The sequence below is a fragment of the Aquila chrysaetos genome, chromosome 13 (assembly GCF_900496995.4).
Source record: "Aquila chrysaetos chrysaetos chromosome 13, bAquChr1.4, whole genome shotgun sequence".
Classification (NCBI taxonomy): Eukaryota; Metazoa; Chordata; class Aves; order Accipitriformes; family Accipitridae; genus Aquila; species Aquila chrysaetos.
In genome coordinates, this window is record NC_044016.1 from 6,995,597 (window position 1) to 7,013,093 (window position 17,497).

General features: G+C 45.2%; 1 protein-coding gene across 1 annotated transcript in view; it reads left to right on the top strand.

Moving 5' to 3' along the window:
* The first annotated feature begins 5,599 nt into the window (after positions 1–5,599).
* The window catches only part of CAPN8 (calpain 8), a 31,305-nt gene continuing 19,407 nt past the window's right edge, over positions 5,600–17,497 (top strand). Inside the window, exons 1-3 of the mRNA XM_030035195.2 lie at positions 5,600–5,869; positions 9,240–9,309; positions 17,215–17,333. Of these exons, the coding sequence (XP_029891055.1) occupies positions 5,633–5,869; positions 9,240–9,309; positions 17,215–17,333 (426 nt within the window). The 5' untranslated portion in view covers positions 5,600–5,632. The remainder of the gene's footprint in view (positions 5,870–9,239; positions 9,310–17,214; positions 17,334–17,497) is intronic.

Below are 17,497 nucleotides of genomic sequence, written 5' to 3' on the forward strand. Positions count from 1 at the left end.
CACAAATCAGAAGTTTTTCTTCATTGCTGATACATGGTGCCTCAATGCACTGGGAAACACTGTCCATTTGCTTTGTGGTTTTGGACTTTAGTCGCTTAAGATTCCTCTGCCTATACTCAGCACAGGTCCTACTTACACAGTTAGGTGGGAAGCCATTGCTATTAAGTAGGAAAACAAGATAAGCATTACCCATTCAATTCACAATGTAGCAGAGGAGGCCCTCAAAATCTTTTTGAATTTAGATACGAGAGTGGTATGAGCCACACCAGCCAGCGACGTCTGTGTAGATCACAGCCGTGCAAGGGAGCAGTCCTGATGTCACCTGTGAGGTTGTCCAAATCTGGCCAGGCACAGACCAACTTCGCTCTGCTTTGAAGGTGTCTCCTCTTCCTCAGGGGTCAGAGGGGCTCTCCTAATAAAAAGAATAATGGTATTTTTAGCAGAATAGTGAGGCATGTGGGAAATCAATCACACGTGGAGAACTGGAAGTAGATCAAGTAATGTTACGTGCCGTAAGCGCTCTCTGAACAGAGCTGGTACATATTGTGTGCACTCAATTACCGGTATGCCATTAGCCAAGGTCTCCAGCATGGCTGTGCTGAAGCTCTAGCAGGACGCAGTATGTCACCGGAGGATGGTTTTGCGTGACTGCTTTGATTCATTAAGCACTGCTGAATTATCTTGCAGGGAAGAAGGCCATCTGCTGAGCCAGGAGACAAGAGACAACAGCCCCTCACCACCTGGGAGTTTAACTCACAACGAGCTGTGTTCCAGCCTGACGTGACAGATCCGGCAGCAGTAGAGCGGCTCAAACGGCGGGCGTTTGGCTCCACGCAGTGGTTCAAATCTGTACAGCTGCCACAGATCAGACTTCTCTGATTTTTCAAGAGTCCCAGTAAAAAGAAACCGGTGACAGTTTGAAGCAGTGGTTTTCACTGGCCCACAAGAGCGGTTTTGGTTTGTGAACTCCTCTAGCCACTTTCCAGTAGACGCAGAAGTTTAAGCTGGGTTGAAATTTGTCATATAATCGCTTTGCTTTTCTTAGTCATCTCCCCTCATCCCATAGATGATATTCACAGACCACTCTAGGGTCTGATGGCAGCGTGCCGACAGCCTCTGCTTGGACAACAATCAAGAAGATCAAGCGTGTACAAACATGTTATATGGCCGTTCTCTGCATTCAGAGTTGCCAGAGTTTTCTTAGACTCCCTGCAGTGGGATGGGGGTTGAGGCAGGGCCAAATAGAAAAGGAGAACAACAGAAGGGAGCAAAGCCAGAAGGAAAGCGAGCCAGCAAGGATTCAAGTAGGCTGTGGGAGAGGTACCTGGGACAATGCAGAGAATATTTGCCACCATGGCTTGTTAGAGTGCTTCCAACAATATAGGGACTGCACTGTCCCAGGTGGTTTGATGAGAGACAAGGATATGGTGGCATCATACAGGATTTCACTTATTATGTGGGAAGTTGGCCCTACCAGCAGTCATCTGAACAGCCTACCCACAAAGTCCTCTGCAGCCAGGTAAGTCAACAAGTCAGCTGCTTCCAGCCCAGCAGCAGAAGTGGACTTGAGTCCACAGCTGGAAGGAAGTAAGTTCTTTTGAGCACTACACGAGCCAGTCCCTTGGTTTTCTACATGCTCACACAATATGCCCATTTTCTTTTAAGAAAGAGGTAATTGCAATTGTCTGAGAGACCAGTGTAATGCTCCTAGGTAAAACAGCAGCCGCAGGAATAGTTACACACCCATGTCCCCCTAAAACTAGGCAACTTCAGAAAGAAAAAGAAATTTGACTTTTTCTTAAGCTCTCTGCACAGCTGCAACTGTTCAAAAAGGTCACTAACTCTTACATTTCACAAGCAAAGTGGTTTCAGCTGTTGCTGCAGCATCTCATGCTGGTTGCTGATAAGAAGCATCCAGCTGCCACTAGCAGCCTGGAGTCCCAGGTAGGACGGGCTTCTCCTTTCCTATGCCCACACTCAGCAGTTGTGAGCAGCTCAGTGCTGCTCTGCCTTCCAGCATCCCTCTCGCTCATCTGCCCTCCACTATACACACATATTGGGGGAACAACGGGGAGCAGCTGGCCAACCACCCACAACGGGGGAAACGGGGCCACGCTCCTGCTGGGCTCCTGCTCTCCTCCCCAGGAGCTGCCCTGTCCTCACCAGGATGAGGGCAGCTTCCCAGAGGGGGATTGCGGTGGTGATGTTTCACAAGGAAGGGAATTGCATTCACCTCTGGAGCTGGGATATGGAGAGGGACTGAGCTTTCCTCATCAGCGCAAGACTGGCTGCAGCTCCGGCCAACGCAGTGAAAGGTGGCAGAAAGACCTGGGTCATCCTGCAAAATGCAGCCGCCCTTCCCAGCTCCTTACGGTGCTGAAACACCACCCCTGGATCAGCCCGGTTGTGTCATGGAGCTTCACACCTGGGGTGCAGGTGTTACTGCTGCAGCATGTCACCTTCCTCCTCCTCAGGCACCAACAATTTTCTGGCTTTTATAAAACAAAGGAGCAGGATCATGGCTAATTTCAGATGCGTTTCCCTGTAGGGAACCCACTAGGTTGCAGCTTGTAGCAACCCCTCCCTCCCCAAACATTTAGATAAAATATTGCAACCTGTAAAAGAATAATCTTAAAGACAAACGTTTAGGACCTCTCATAGCTCGCACTAGCCTGCCTATTAATAGTCACTGCATTTTCACAGTAGTAGGGTGGGTAGGAGCCCATACATTTAGAACCGGAGAAGGCAGGCTTTCTATATCAAGCTAATCCCTTTTCATGCTGTAGGGTCTACAATACAACTAAGCAGCTTTAATTCTCATTAGCAAAGTGCTGCAGTACAGGAGAGCCATTTCATTTCTCTCTAATACACTACAGCAAAAATGTATCTAGAACTGCTAGATAATTGGCAGTTATTTTCTTCTAAGGATTTCCACAGATACAGAAGACTCTCAATTTCAGGGAATTTGCAGACTCTTCTTTGAAACCAAGATGATGCATTTTCCTGGTTTATTTGGTTCTTCCCCATTTCTCTCACCCGCTTGCTATTGTCACAAAACGGGGAGAGGGGAAGGAAAGCAGGAAGAGCCAGGCAAAAATACGCAAATCCCAGAAGGAACAAAAATCCGAATAATTGTTATAACTTTTTTTCTGGTAGCTGTTTCCCTAGGGGTTAATGCCACTTCAGCAGCAGTTTTTGAGAGTCATGGGGAACCTGAAAACTTCCTCCCCCGCCCCCCCCATAATATAGCCATCAGTTGTTGCTGTAGTCAACTATACAGTCATCATCTTTTCTTCTTCTTTATATCCTCTAGATGGTGCTTGTGTATCACTTTCGACACAAAATAAATCATGCTGCCGCTAATCAAGTTTGGAAATGGAGTTGAAGTGCTGTAGTACAGATCACTAGGAGCGGAGGGCTGTGGTGGACACCCTGGGCGGTTACCTGGTCCAAGCCCCCACCAGAGAAAACGGTTGTCCTCAGCCTCTTCCCAAACGCGAGATACAGGGCAGAAAAAAAATCCTACGGCACATTTTTCTGGCATTTATGAAGATTAAAATCTGATTGTATTTCCTCTGTACCACACCTTAACACGGTGGTAGTGCACAAGGGTTCACCCTTTCTGTGCCCACTCGTGTCCAGTGGCAACTGGAGTTACAGAGCACACAGGACATCAAGTATATGTCTATAAAAGTACGTGGGAAACAAAAGATTCCTGATCAAACTGTCATTTCCCAAATGCCAGAGCACCATGCTTTTCCATGAACAACATTGCCAAAGCTTGCAGCTTACAGCAATCCCAGCAGAATGGGAGCATGCCTCTGGACCACAGGAACAGAGGAAATTTCAGCACAAGACGCTGGTGCAGGGAGGGAAAGCAAGCAGCGTTCTGCCTCACGAGCAGAGAAAGTGGGTACCTCCGAGTCGGTCTATTTGTCAGGAAAAAAATCCATCCTGGAAAGAAAAAAACCCTCCCCTCAATCCTTTATTTTTCCACTCTTCACTCTGGTTCAGTACACAGACACGCCTAGAAGTACTGAAATGTAACAGAAATTAAGTTCTGGCCACCCTTCTCCTTTACTCAATTTCAACAGTATTAATTTAATTTGGGGATAACCAGTATAGTAATTCCCACAGCCCAGCCTTCTCTACCTGTGCCCACCTGGAACCAAGTCATTTTTGTTTCCTCTTTTGCATTCACGCTCTTCAAATATTTGCAGACTAGCAACCCAGCTAGCCTCTGTTTGGACTCCTTATCTCAACAGGTTTCAGTCCTTAAAAATTCTCTCTTCCCTTCCCCACACCTTCTGTCTAAACTTACCAAGGGGTAATCATCAAACATGCTCTCTGGCAAACAAAGTTAGTGTTTACCCAGCTCTTAGCTGGACACGCAGTGGGCTTTGCTGGGGAAACCTGTCCATTAAATAGGAAGACAGCAGAGAGCAGCTGTGCTCCGTGGAAAATTGCTCTTGCTTCAGTTCTTGAACCTACAGACATTTGCAGCCACCTTGTCAGGGAGGTGCGCACCCCTGTGTCAGTACAAAATGGGGTTGCCAGGTTAGAAACTTGGAGTTTTTCTACTACAAGGACAGGAACCACTATTTTTTAAGGTCTAAAAAGCCTTCTGTACCCAAAACTTGCCTTTTTTTTTTTCTTGTAAACATTTTATATGCAGGAAACGCCACCAAAAGACTGTAAATACCATGGCTAACTTCTTGCTAGCTGAGATAAGACTCCATTTTTATAGATGGGAAAGGTACAGTGACTTTTGCCCAAGGTCACACTGAAGATAGGGAGCAGAGGTTACCAGCTTGCCTTCTATCTGGTGATATAATTTTCCATTTTTAGCCTAGGACATGCTCCTGGATTGTATCCTTGCCCTCTGCAGGTCATATGGCCAAGTGGCCATCTCTAGCTCTGTCAAGTTCACACCTCTTATTGCTAATAAATTAACTCATAAAATCATACTGCTTTCAGAGTATCAAAGAGAATTTTTTTTTTAAAAAAAGATCACTTAAGCCAGAAGTGGGTTCAACTTTTCAACTTTTTCCTGTCTTTGAAACACAATGACGTCCCCATAGCCATGTACGCTGTAGCAGCAGATATGCAGCTCCAGGTTTTGCTGCTACACAACCCTCCAACAGTATAGAGCTTGATCTCAGAAGGAAGGAAAGGAGTTTTAAACCATCTTCATCTGAATTTTTAAAGCACTGGTTCTCAAGCCTGACTTTTTAAAGCACTGGTTCTCAAGCCTGACTTTCAGCACACCGAACGCACACAATCGCTTTACATGTGTAAATAGGCATGTCTGCAAAAACACTGCTTTCCCTCGCTCCTTGTTAAAAGTGTATTTTAAAAAGGGGCAGCAAAAAAGCAAATAACGTGGCAGTAGCACAAGGCAGTGCCCACAGCCCCAGGCGCGCCGGCTGCGGCCGCTGCCAGCTCCCTGCCCACGTCTCTCGGGTACACCTCGGGTACATATTTGCGCTTCTGGTGCGTCCTCCCTCCAGGGCTGTTGGAGTGCTTAGGGCAGCCCTCAGCTCCACCCCAGGCTGCTGCCTGCCCTATATTCACCTCCTCTTGCCCAGGAGGCAAAGACAGAGCCCTGCGGCACGCCGGGAGGGTGGGCAGGATGTCCAGGGTGGCAGCGAGGCTGTGCCAAGAAAGAGCGGCCGCCGACGGGCTCGGATCCAACAGGAATGCCATCAAGTATTTGAAGCAGGACTACGAAGCCCTGAAGCAGCAGTGCCTGCGGGCTGGCACCCTGTTCAAGGATGAGGAGTTCCCAGCCTGTCCTTCCGTACTGGGCTACCGGGACCTGGGACCGTACTCCTTCAAAACCCAGGGAATAATCTGGAAACGCCCCACGGTAAGGGTGCTTTAAAACTGCTTGTTTACTGGGTTCAGATCTAATCAAAGCCCACCTGAACATCCATGCTAAATCAGTGGTGAGCCTGAATATTCACTATTCCTGTACGTTTTGGTTTTCTCTTCTATCTTGCTTTACCTCCATGGTTAGCAGAAGCAAAGTTGAAAAGGGAGTGGGGAAAAAAGAAACCAACATCTTCTAAGCCCTTTGTAAAGCAAGGAATGCTGTAATTGTTTCATGGGGACCTGCTTCCTCCCTGTCCATCCCAGCTCCACAGAGCTACAAGTCCAGGGTACGATGCAGACGTGGATGCAAAAGCCCCACGTGTATCCAGACAGACCTCAGGGCACCCCAGGAGCCATTGACCATCAATTTTAACGGTACCCACACCAACGTCTTGCCACTGTGCACCCTAGGAAATCAGGCTAATACTTAAATAAAATCCTCTGCCTTGCTTCAAGCTACCTATAACAGTTAAAGAGAAACTGACTGGAACTGTTATTACCCAAATACATTGTCATGGTTTAACTCCAGCCAGCAATGAAGCACCACACAGCCGCTCACTCACTCCTTCCCCCTCCCAGTGGGATGGGAAGGAGAATCGGGGAAAAAAAGTAAAATTTGTGGGTTGAGATAAGAACGGTTTAATAACTAAAATATAATAATAACAACAATAATACTAGAAATATAACAACAATAATAATAATTGTAATGAAAAGGAATATAAGAAAAAGAGAGAAATTAGGGCCAAGAAAAGACAAATGAGGCACAATGCAATTGCTCGCCACCTGCTGACCGATGCCCGAGCAGCGATCGGCCGCTCCTGGCTAACTCCACCCAGTTTATATACTGAGCATGACGTTCTATGGTATGGAATATCCCTTTGGCTAGTTCGGGTCAGCTGTCCTGGCTATGCTCCTTCCCAGCTTCTTGTGCACCTGCTTGCTGGCAGAGCACGGGAAACTGAAAAATCCTTCACTTAAGATAAGCGCTACTTAGCAACAACTAAAACATGAGTGTGTTATCAACATTATTCTCACATTAAATCCAAAACACAGCACTGTACCAGCTACTAGGAAGAAAATTAACCCAGCTGAAACCAGGACATACATATATCCTATAAATGACCTTTCATTTTAAAAAAGTCATTTTCATCGGGAAAGATTAGATGCTGAATTTTTTTTTTTAACCACAAAATCAGGGCTTCGGAGATTTTTCCACACTTTCATTTTTCAGTCATTTGTTTCTGTCCCTACTTTGCTCCTCCTTTGTCATTTTGCCCCTCCTTGCAACATCAAGAAAAACTGAAAAACAGAGTAAGGAAGGAAAAACCCCCAAACAGCTTACCCTCCTCTGATGGGGGGAAAGGAGAACGAGAAGAAGGGAAAATTTCAAGGCTTCAATTTTTATTATTTTTTCACCTGAAAAGAAAGTAGGAAACAGAAACCTACAGGTTTAATAACTCCAAGTTTCTATCCTGGCAACCCCATTTGTCCATCAGCTCCTCACTCTGGCACCTGGATGTTTCAGCAACACGTACCATGGATGTGCTTCTTGGCTTTGCCTACCCTGGGAGAAGATCAGCCTTAGAAAACTCATTAAATTAGACTCGGGCTTCTCATGCAAGAACAACATTGTGCCCATTGCAGGCAGAGACACAGTCACAAGTGTAGGGGGATAAAGAATGAATGACTGAGGGCTGAGACCCAACAGGGTTAAATGTCCCAGCCCTGCCTGCCAGAGACCTGCCCGTGTGGGACCCCCTCTCCCCTCCTGGCACTCAGCAGAAACACAAGCAGTTATGGACACTTAATCCACAAGTACTGGGATCCACTGGCTTATATCCCTATGCATGGGGCAGAGCCCAACCTCCACTGCAAAGTGACACAAACCTCTGCTTTGCTCTCCTATGGAGGGACCTGGATCTGAGCTACTTTTACACGTTGCGGATGACTCCTGTCGGAGGTCACAGCCCTGCTCATTTCTTGGACTTTTTCAATGGGCCAACAGGTTTCCTTCCATCTAAAACTCTGCCCACGATTGCGGGCTGATGGAATCACTGTTCGCTTGCCTGCCTGCATCTGAAATAGGCAGCAGGACCCAGTGGGCAATTTGGAGGAGACCTGCTGGAGAAATGTCCCCTGCAAAATAAATATCCACTGCTAAGGTCACCCCCCACCCCCAGGTTGTGACCGCCGGTTTGCAGACAGCGAGTGTTAGACACTCTGCCGTCAAAGACTTATCTTCTGATTTCAACAGTGGATTTTTAGAAAGAGAAAAGGTGGAAACGCAGTTGTGCAAAAGGTGTACGTGGCACTTGGCGGTGGCTCAGAAAGGACACGTGTCTAGGTGAGTAGTAATTCACATGCAGCTGAGTGCCGCCAGGTGTACTGCTTTGGAGGGAGGAGAGAAAAACCAACAGAAAACCTTTTCTGTGTGGTAGGAAACCTATTCCTGACTCCTATCCACCCAGACAGCTGCGAGGCAGCTGACAGCTGGATAACCACAGAAGCAAAAAGGACATAGCTGAGATCACACCTATTGCAAGGAGATTCACAAACCAGTTCTTCACGACATACACAAGAAATGCTGGGTTGTCCCCGTCTCCATGGGATGCTCAGAGCTGACAACTGCTGCTCTCTGGGAGAGTCAGCGACTGCCTAAGCCTTCCTCAACCCCTCTTGCCAAGTTAGGCTTCCTATAAACTGCCCCTTGCTGCCATCCAGAAGCTCGTGCAAAACGCTCAGGAGAAGGGGAAGGCTTTTGTCTCTAGAGAGACAATATTAACTTCCTAATATAGGGCATGAATTGTTGGAGGCCTCAGAGTTGGGGTAGGAGGGACAGTAATTGCCATAACCTACTTGGCTGGCCCCAAAGGGCAAGGAAGAAAGGGAGGGTCGCTAATAAAAATCTTTGCACGGTTGGCCTTCCAGGAAGCAGGGTCAGGGTGGGGAAACGTCCTCCATGCCGGTGGCAGTGGAAACTCAGCACAGTGCCAGTGCCAGAGCCAGCAGCAAAACCACATTTGCACTGCTTGAGCCAAAACCACAGCAAGATAAAATAAGACGTAAATGCTGAGGTTGAATTTTCACCCCTGTCCTCACAGCAGCAAAAATTCTTACCAATATCACTGACAGTCTCAAGTAGCAAAGGGCTTCAGGGTCTGCCTCAAAAAAAAAACCAAACATGCAGTCTTGAATTTAATAAGGCAACATTGTTCTGACACCGTGTTAATCAGGGGACAAAGGATGTATTTTTTAAGAAATGTTGAAAGTGTTTAATATTTTTTGAACATTGAAACAAGGAACAAGAAGCAGGAACTTTTCAGACCAGAAAGGGTGATGCATACTTTGAAAATGTGTCTTTTCAGGAGTTATGTGCCAACCCTCAGTTTATAATCGGAGGAGCTACTCGAACAGATGTCTGCCAAGGAGAGCTGGGTACGTACAACACTTTTGAATTTTGTTTTGGAAGAAGAAAAAAAAAAAAAAGAAGCTTCATTTAAAAATTCCTCATACACAGGCCATTTTATGGGCTATCTCCCAGACACGGTATAGAGAGAGGCAGGTACCCAAGAAGGGGACTCACACACCAGCATTGCTGCCTGAGGCAGGGTATATATTGGCTTTTAAGAGTTATATCAAACTTGGGAGACCCCAAACTGTCTCCTGGAGGTAGGAAGATAATTATCCGTTTGTGGAACAGAAGACTGGCTTGCTTTTCACCTCTTGAAACAGAGCTGGACACCAACCTAATCATGAGAGCACTTGCCCTGAAGCAAGAGTGGGTTTCATGCCCATCCCAGCAAGAGTGGCTCCAAAGACTGAGGGGACAAGGGACACCAGGGAGGTTTTACCCTGTAGCCTAGTCATTGGAGATTTTATTTGGGAGGCAGAGCAAGTTCTAGCCTCAGTTTCATACAAAACAAATACACAACAGCCAAGGAGCAGAGCAGGAACTTGTTTAGTCCAGGGGCTGGGGCTATGATGTGCCATTTCACGCTAAGCAGGATGGCCCATCTGCTTGCAGGCATGAGTTAGAAACAAAGACCATACCGTAAAAAATGAACGGAGCACGTAAACTTTGTACCACCACCACGACAAGCAAAGTGTTCCGAGCCCTTCATGCTGAATGTTCCTTCTGCTTGTACAGTGTTTGGTGTAGAGCTGCGAGCAGGGACAGGAGCGACCAGGCACCAGCCACACTGTACAAATGCAGCCAAAAAAGGCAGTGTTGCTCAGCTTCCCGAATTAGGGCCTGACGCTGATGAGATGTCTCTCAGACAGCACTCATCCTTTCCTGGAGATCCATCATAGAAAAACTTCCGTACCCATTTTTCTCCAACGCTGGCCGTTGTCTAAACAGAGCTCCTATGCGAGTGGCCAGAAGGGAGCTGTAAGCGGGGCTTTATTCTGCCTTCGAATAGCTGCTGCGGCAGCCGCCTTCCCTGTCTGCCTCGCTGATAAGATCCAGCTCCAGAAGACAGCAGCAGCAACCTCTCCTGACTACATATAGAGGCGAGAAGGCTGAAACTCTTGTAATGAGAATTTGATAGATTAGACACAGAGAAATCAGCCTTTCTCCCTCCTGCGCTGCTTACGGCAGTACTCCTGACCTTACTGGTCTTCTGGCCCATCCATTGTGCAAATGAGATTCAAACAATTTCTGCAAGTCATTGGCAATAAATAATACCAATGCTGGTCCTGTAAACACAGCACCATTAAAGCAATTGCTAAAAAATTCCCTGGTGTGTGGGCCTGTGCTCCAAATGCTAAAAATAAGATGTCCAATCATACACTTGCTCCAGGATATTTATTCAGTGGATGCTGGAGCAGAGTATGGGGAAATCACTTACTGTATTTTAGGAGAATGGATCAGATAAGTAATAAAAGTGACATTTCTTGTCACCTCCAATTTGGGAAGTTTCTATAATAGCATAAAAAAAAAAAAAAAAAAGATCATATGCCTGAAGTAAAACCTCATTTTCCTTGGCAGTTTACAAGCTAAAGGACTGAAGAATTTTACTTGCTCTTAAACTAGAAGAGGTCAAAGCATTATTTGTGTTAAGCCTAGAAACTGAATGCAAATACCCTGAGCCCCTTTTTATTTCTGTCACCTCCTGAATGTCTCTGTGGAGTCCCAGTCCTTTGTGCTAAATGAGCTTTCATTACAGAGCAATGCCAAAATCCAGCAAATAGTGGTAACAACAGAACTGGATCCAAAACCCTCCTGTGAATCTAAGGACAGTGCCTGGCTCCAGGCTTTCCCAAGTCAGCCTTCGGTGGGCAGTACCCCAAGTGCTAGTCCTGAAAGCTACCCCTAAACCTAGAAGAAAAGTCCCCAGAATCTGATTCTGCTTTTGTTAGGAACTTCCTTTTCTCTTGCTTTCAAAGAAAAGATAAAATAATCAAAGATAATCCAATTTATTTCTGCAAGGCTGCTTACAATCGCTTCTATACACACTGACCCTTCACAAAACCAAACTTCAGAATATAAGCATGGGAATCCCCTTCTAGTGTTCAGGTATTTGCTTTACATCTCTGAGGCATACTATACTTTTTTGGTATTTGATCCAATACCTTGAATATCAAAGTCCCTGTTACTAAAGCCCTCATGTAAAACACTTCTATTGAAACAGACCCTGATTACATATTTACATAAGCCACGTATGTGACCCATTAACAAGTCCTTCAGGGAAATAGAGCCTATTTTAATAATCTTCTCTGACATGTTTCTTTACTTTTAAAAATAACACTGCAGGTCTGGGTTTATATGAACAAAAGGAACAAGAAAATGCAGAGTTAGTCTCACTCCATTAAACTTATTTCTTTGACAACAGCGTAAGCCAGATGAATATCAGCTTGGGAAGTTTGATGGGAACTTGAAAGACTTGAAATATTTTAAACGTTCTTTGAACCATATCTTTTTGATAGCTTAGTAACAACTTGAAATGCAGTCACATAGCCTTAGTTATTAAAGGTGACTTACGAACTTTTCTTGCAGCTATCTGAATAAGTTAACCCCAGAATTGTTTGCAGAAGTTCTTAAGAAGCAAGTGGCATAAATTTAACTTAAATAACACAACACACACTCAAACCCTCTCAGTTTAATATTAGCTTTCCAGATCCACACTGTTTATATTCATGGGGTGTCTTTTGTTCTGAAGGCTCAGAGGGTACTTACTCCAGGCACTGCAGCTCCCTTGGCCTGGGCTGTCAGCTGGAGAAATCCCCTGAAGCCAACGCAGATGCACCAGTTGACGCCACCTGAGGAACCCACCCCATGCCTGGTTTGTGCGCATCTTGTCTTACGGGCAGATTTGAGAAGGTTGCGGGTAGATTGGAGAACAAACCAAAGCCTGACAGCTCTGATATCTGTTGAGGGAGCCTTTGGAGCTCCTGTAGGCAGGAGAGTGCTTAATAGTACTGGGTTTGTTCACTTATTTTGCTATAGACATTAACATATGGCCCTTCTGATGTTCAGTCCCCTGGGCCCAGGGGTATTGGAGATCCTTGTGCTAGCAGATATATTCCCTAGATCTCAAAAAATACACTCACTGACACCTCTGAGACCCTAAAGAGCAGAAAGCCCATTCCTTTGCTGGGTGCCCCTTCACCTTTCTGTAAACAGCTGCAGAGCTTAATTCATTTCCATAGAAAACTTTAAGAAGCCTTCTTTAGAAATCTTAAAGCAGGAACAGCCTGCACCACCAGAAATCATAAAGCTAGTGGGTCAGTGCTTCCTTGATGTCTGGTAGGATGCCCCAGGTACTGCAAGCTCTGAAGAAGGGCTTCCAGCAGAGACTAAAGCTGAGAGTCAAATCTGCTTGACAAACCGGGAAGCAAGAGCCACAGGATTGTATTGGATCCCTTCTGAACACCAGGCATTGCTGAAATAGCAACAAGCCAGAGTACAGTCAGGACCAAAATGCCTCTGTACTGTCCAGTTAGATCTTGGAACCAGACACTCGGACTTTTGGCTTGAACTCACCATCATTAGGTCAATGAAGAGTTTAGATGCTCTGAGGCTAGACACTTTCATGGTAGCTAAAAAGAAACTGAGCATGGCTCTGTAGCAACTGAAACTAATCAAATTTCTCATTTATTTTATGGCCTCTGCGAGTGCAGTGTGCTTGGGTAAACATCATCAATATAGAGGAGTCACTCAGCTCCCAGGTCACCAAGGATTCGGTATTCTCCGCAGCAATTCGATTATCTCTGTAAACCAGGAGGCGCCTGCATAGCACTGAGAACACGAGCCATCTCAGTACATCTGTGAGCAGCAAGTGATTTTATTTCAAGTGCACTAACAGCCAAAGTAATACTCCAAGATTATGAGTGTGTGTATATATATATATATATATATACACACACAGACACACAGAGCTAGGCTTCATGTTTACCTTTCCACCACAAATCCAAGGTCAGAATTGCTTATTTCTAATTAAAAAAAAAAAATTAAAAAAAAAAAATTGCACTTTACCAACATTACAAATGACTTCAGATTCAGGAAACAAGCTGGCTTCTTTTTAGCACATTCAGCAGCAGCAGTAAACACTGTAATTGGCACTTGTCTGAAACTTGTTCATGAAATATGAGACTGAGCAGAAAGCAGTTTATGTGCTGATAGGTGATTTAGCCTTGCAGGGCTAATGTTGAGGACGCTTTTTTAAAAATTTATTTTTATAAGCTAAAAGGCTACAACTTCAAATGCATACAATAAGCAGAAATGCCTTCTGATATTGTCATTTTTCTGACTATAACTTATTGGAAAGACATTCTAATTAAATATTTAATTCATTGGTCAATTGGCCACCTTTCCTCTTCCTCCAAAAATTCACTTTTTGGAAGGGAATCAAATAGTTTCCTCACAGCTTGAAAGATGACTTATAACCTGCAGCTGAATCAGGACAAGTTTGAGTGGTCCTACATAAACTGCCTTTCTAGGGAGCTTATGCTGTTGCACTATCCTGTAGGCACAACCACAAACAAAACTCTGAAATTTGCTGCTGGCAAAATTATGTTGAACTTTGAAAAAAGGAACATGTACTGTCAACTTGTACTTTTTTAGAACTAGTAATATATTATCCAGTAGTGCTGAGAAAACTTACTAATAGGCCACGATCCCATTATTGTGTACAAGAAGATAAGAGACGACCTGTGCAGTTTAGGCTCCATCCTGGAAGCTCCTTGGTATGGACAGGTTCCTGCATCCTCTTTAATTTGTCTTAAAGCCAATATCACAGGAACCTGAATGTAATGTATCTCTTGTATATAAAGATGCCCCCAAACCACCTGCATCTAGGCACGCCGTGCAAACCTTCCTTTTTATCAAGTTACTGCACAGCAGCCAATTCCCAGCTAGTTCCTTTCGGAGGGTAAAGTTGATATTTGTTCAGCCACAAGCTTAGCCAAAGATATTAGGCCCCCAAGTAAGTTTAGAGATAGGACTCTGCACTGCTCAAGGCAGGCATAGCTATTTTTTAGGCCAAGTTCACCATTGCAATTCTTCCAACACAAGTCTTTCCACACGTGCTTTGAGCAGACTTGCCCCTAATGCTTCCCTGGGAAGCTAGATTGCACGGTGTGTTTGCTGGAGGCAGAAGTACCGATGCCAACATCACTCGCTCTCCCAGATGCTGAGAAGTTAATTCATCCCGTAAGATAGCCATAAAGGATTTCATGCTGCCTTTAGCATCTTCTGGGGTTAAGATTCTGAAATTGTTTAGTTCTGAGTCAGAGAAGTAAATAACTTATTTAAGAAAACCCCTCTCATTTCATTGATTCTTCTGCCTAATTGTGCATCAAACATACACCATCCTCAGCAAAAGCCCGGAGTAGTTTCCCCTTCACTGGTTGTAGAAACTTGGCCTGGATCAGGAAAGGGAAACCCTTCCAGATGTTGCACATTGGGCGAGCACCAACTCATCACTGCTGCAGACCTTCTCTGGTCTCACTGGGGGTGGAGGGACACAACAGGGACACCAGAACCCCCACCCTGCCACCTTCTCAGAAATAGTACTCTGTACTTCACAGCATGCCAGGAACAGCCAGGGCAGCAAGAAAATCTGGGGTAGCTGAGAAAATGAGGGCTTCAGTTCTAACTTTATACAGATTTCCATCTTCCTCCTCTGAACAGCCATTCCCCAGACTTATCACCATTATTTCTACCTCCCCGAGCAAAAGCAGAAATTATAACAGCATAAGGCATGCACTTGTACCAAGGAAAGCCTCAAAGAAATAGATACAAAGCAGATCTGAGTGGTTTTCTCATTTTTTCCTGCATCTACATTTTCTTGGGAAAGGAGGTTCTTAAAGCCTTTTTCCCCCCCACCTTGTGCTCTCCCAATTTTGCTTATTTTATACATAGGTACCTAAGGCTGGGAGGAACCTTCCAGGCCAGTAAGTCAAGCCCTCTCCCACAGAATGCAAAATAATTAGGCTGAAGATGAGCTCGAGAAGGTTTTTGCTCATAGTTGCTCCAGAGGCTGAGGCTTTCAGACTCTTTTTTCTATACACACAGCATTTCCAGTTTAAGCATCTCACAACCCTTTTATTTTAATTTATCTTCTCTTCTGCAGAGGAAATCTTACCTTTCAAGCAAGAGCTCTTGGCTCAAACAACTTTTCTGCAAAGTAGCATTTAACCTGCCTCACACTGCCTCTTCAAGCTTCACTTGCATAGGATGAGCAGGACAAATTTTTTTAACCTCTTCTCATAAGAAATGCAGGTGGATGGGGAGAAGCAGGTAATTTAGCCATTTTCTACCCCCTTCCAGCTTGAATACCCTTTCCTGAATATGGCAGCTAAGATATTGCAGAGCAATCCTGGGGGAAGGCTCAAGCAGCACCTCACATGCTAATACTAGGTTTTCCCTCCTGATTGGAAATGCCGGGGCTGGCACACTGCGTAGATCCTGCTTTTGCACCCATAATCCAATCAGCCAGCTCAGGTGCTTACAGGTCATCACACCAGGGGTGCTTCTTTACAGGTGTTTTCAAGTCACTGCTTGCCTAACTGGGAACAGCTGTTTCTTGTTCAGCTCATAGGAGGCATCCCAGTACTTCCCAGGGGGTACAGGCAGCAGACAGCACACAGTACCAGGCAAGTCCCTGCATCTTACTTTTACAGTTATATTCATCACAGCACTAAATCATAAAGCCCAAGTCAATATAAGGAGTTAACTGCTGCTCTAAGATATTAAATCATGCTACAGATTAAACTCTTTCCTTGGTTTCTCCTTTAGCTTATTTCCACTGAAGCAAGAGCTGTTATGCCAATTCTTTCTGCAGAATATGCACCTGCACAAAGAAACTGTGTCTTGGCACAGATAATCCACAGGGAACCAGGAAAATGTTAGTACCTTCAGAGCAGTTTTGTTTTCCTAGGCTTTCTGCACACCTCAGAAATAACACAGAATCACAGAAGTTCTTCCTGCTGTTTGCAGTATGCAAATACTGTAACAAACCCACTAGTCATTGAGTTTCCCAGGGGCACCACCTTTGGTGCGAGAGAGGCTTCTACTTCCCCAACCTCCAACCCACAACAAGCAGGTCACCAACCTAGCACGCAGCCTCCAGGGAGGGCTGGGCATCCTCATCCTTTCCAGGGTAAGGAGTATGCCAGAGAAAGGACTCACCTACTTGCAGAGTTCCCAGGTGACTTCTGCTTCCATTACAGTCATGGGCAAATCTGTAGTAATAAACCTAAGTGCTGGTTCCAATTCAGACCTTCAAAGAAAGGGCTTAGAAGGAGTAGCCACCCAAATGTTCCTGCTATCCATCGAATCTTCTCCAAAAGACAAGAATAGAAGTCCCGCTACCCTTCTATCAACCCAGAACTTTTGCCCTCTTCTGCCCTTCTAAGCCCTTGCTCCTCCCAGGTGGGGTGGTTTGGGTCTAGTTAAAGTACCGCAGGTCATTAACTCTGTGCTGCCCAGCCAGGCTTTGCAACCCACATACCCCAAATGCCTTCTCTCTCTGGCTATGCTCCCGGTGTCCTGAGGGCATTAACAAGCTTAGATAAAGCAGCCTGCTTTCACAGCTTCATTAAAAAATCAAAATAGCAAAGCCCCAACTAGACCATTGAAATCACCACCATGATCAGCCTCAGAGGCCCCAAGATACCTATGCGGTCTGGATGAGTGGCAAATGAGCAAAAGAGATAAGTAACACAACAAAACAAGAATGGATTGCTGAACCAACACTGAGTCTGGCAGGACCCTGCAAAGCACTTGATGCTGGCATTTTAGTCTAGATAGGAGTGTGACATAATGGTGTAAGGATCAGCTCGGCAAACCCCTATTTATTAATATACTTTTCTGTCTTGTAACATATGCGGTTTTAGGTGATTGCTGGCTCCTAGCTGCCATTGCATCTCTCACTTTGAATCCAGACATTCTGTACCGTGTTGTTCCCAAGGCTCAGAGTTTCCAGAAGGACTATGCTGGGATCTTTCATTTCCAGGTACCTATATGATCAGGGTATTGAGAATAACAGAGGAAAATGCTCGTATTCAGCTGAAACCAGCTTTTTTGTGTGTTGGCACAGGCTAAATAGTCAAGAATTATGGTGTGTAAGTGAAATTGGTGGGGGAGAGGGAAAAAAAAGAAGAACAGAGTTAAATAATG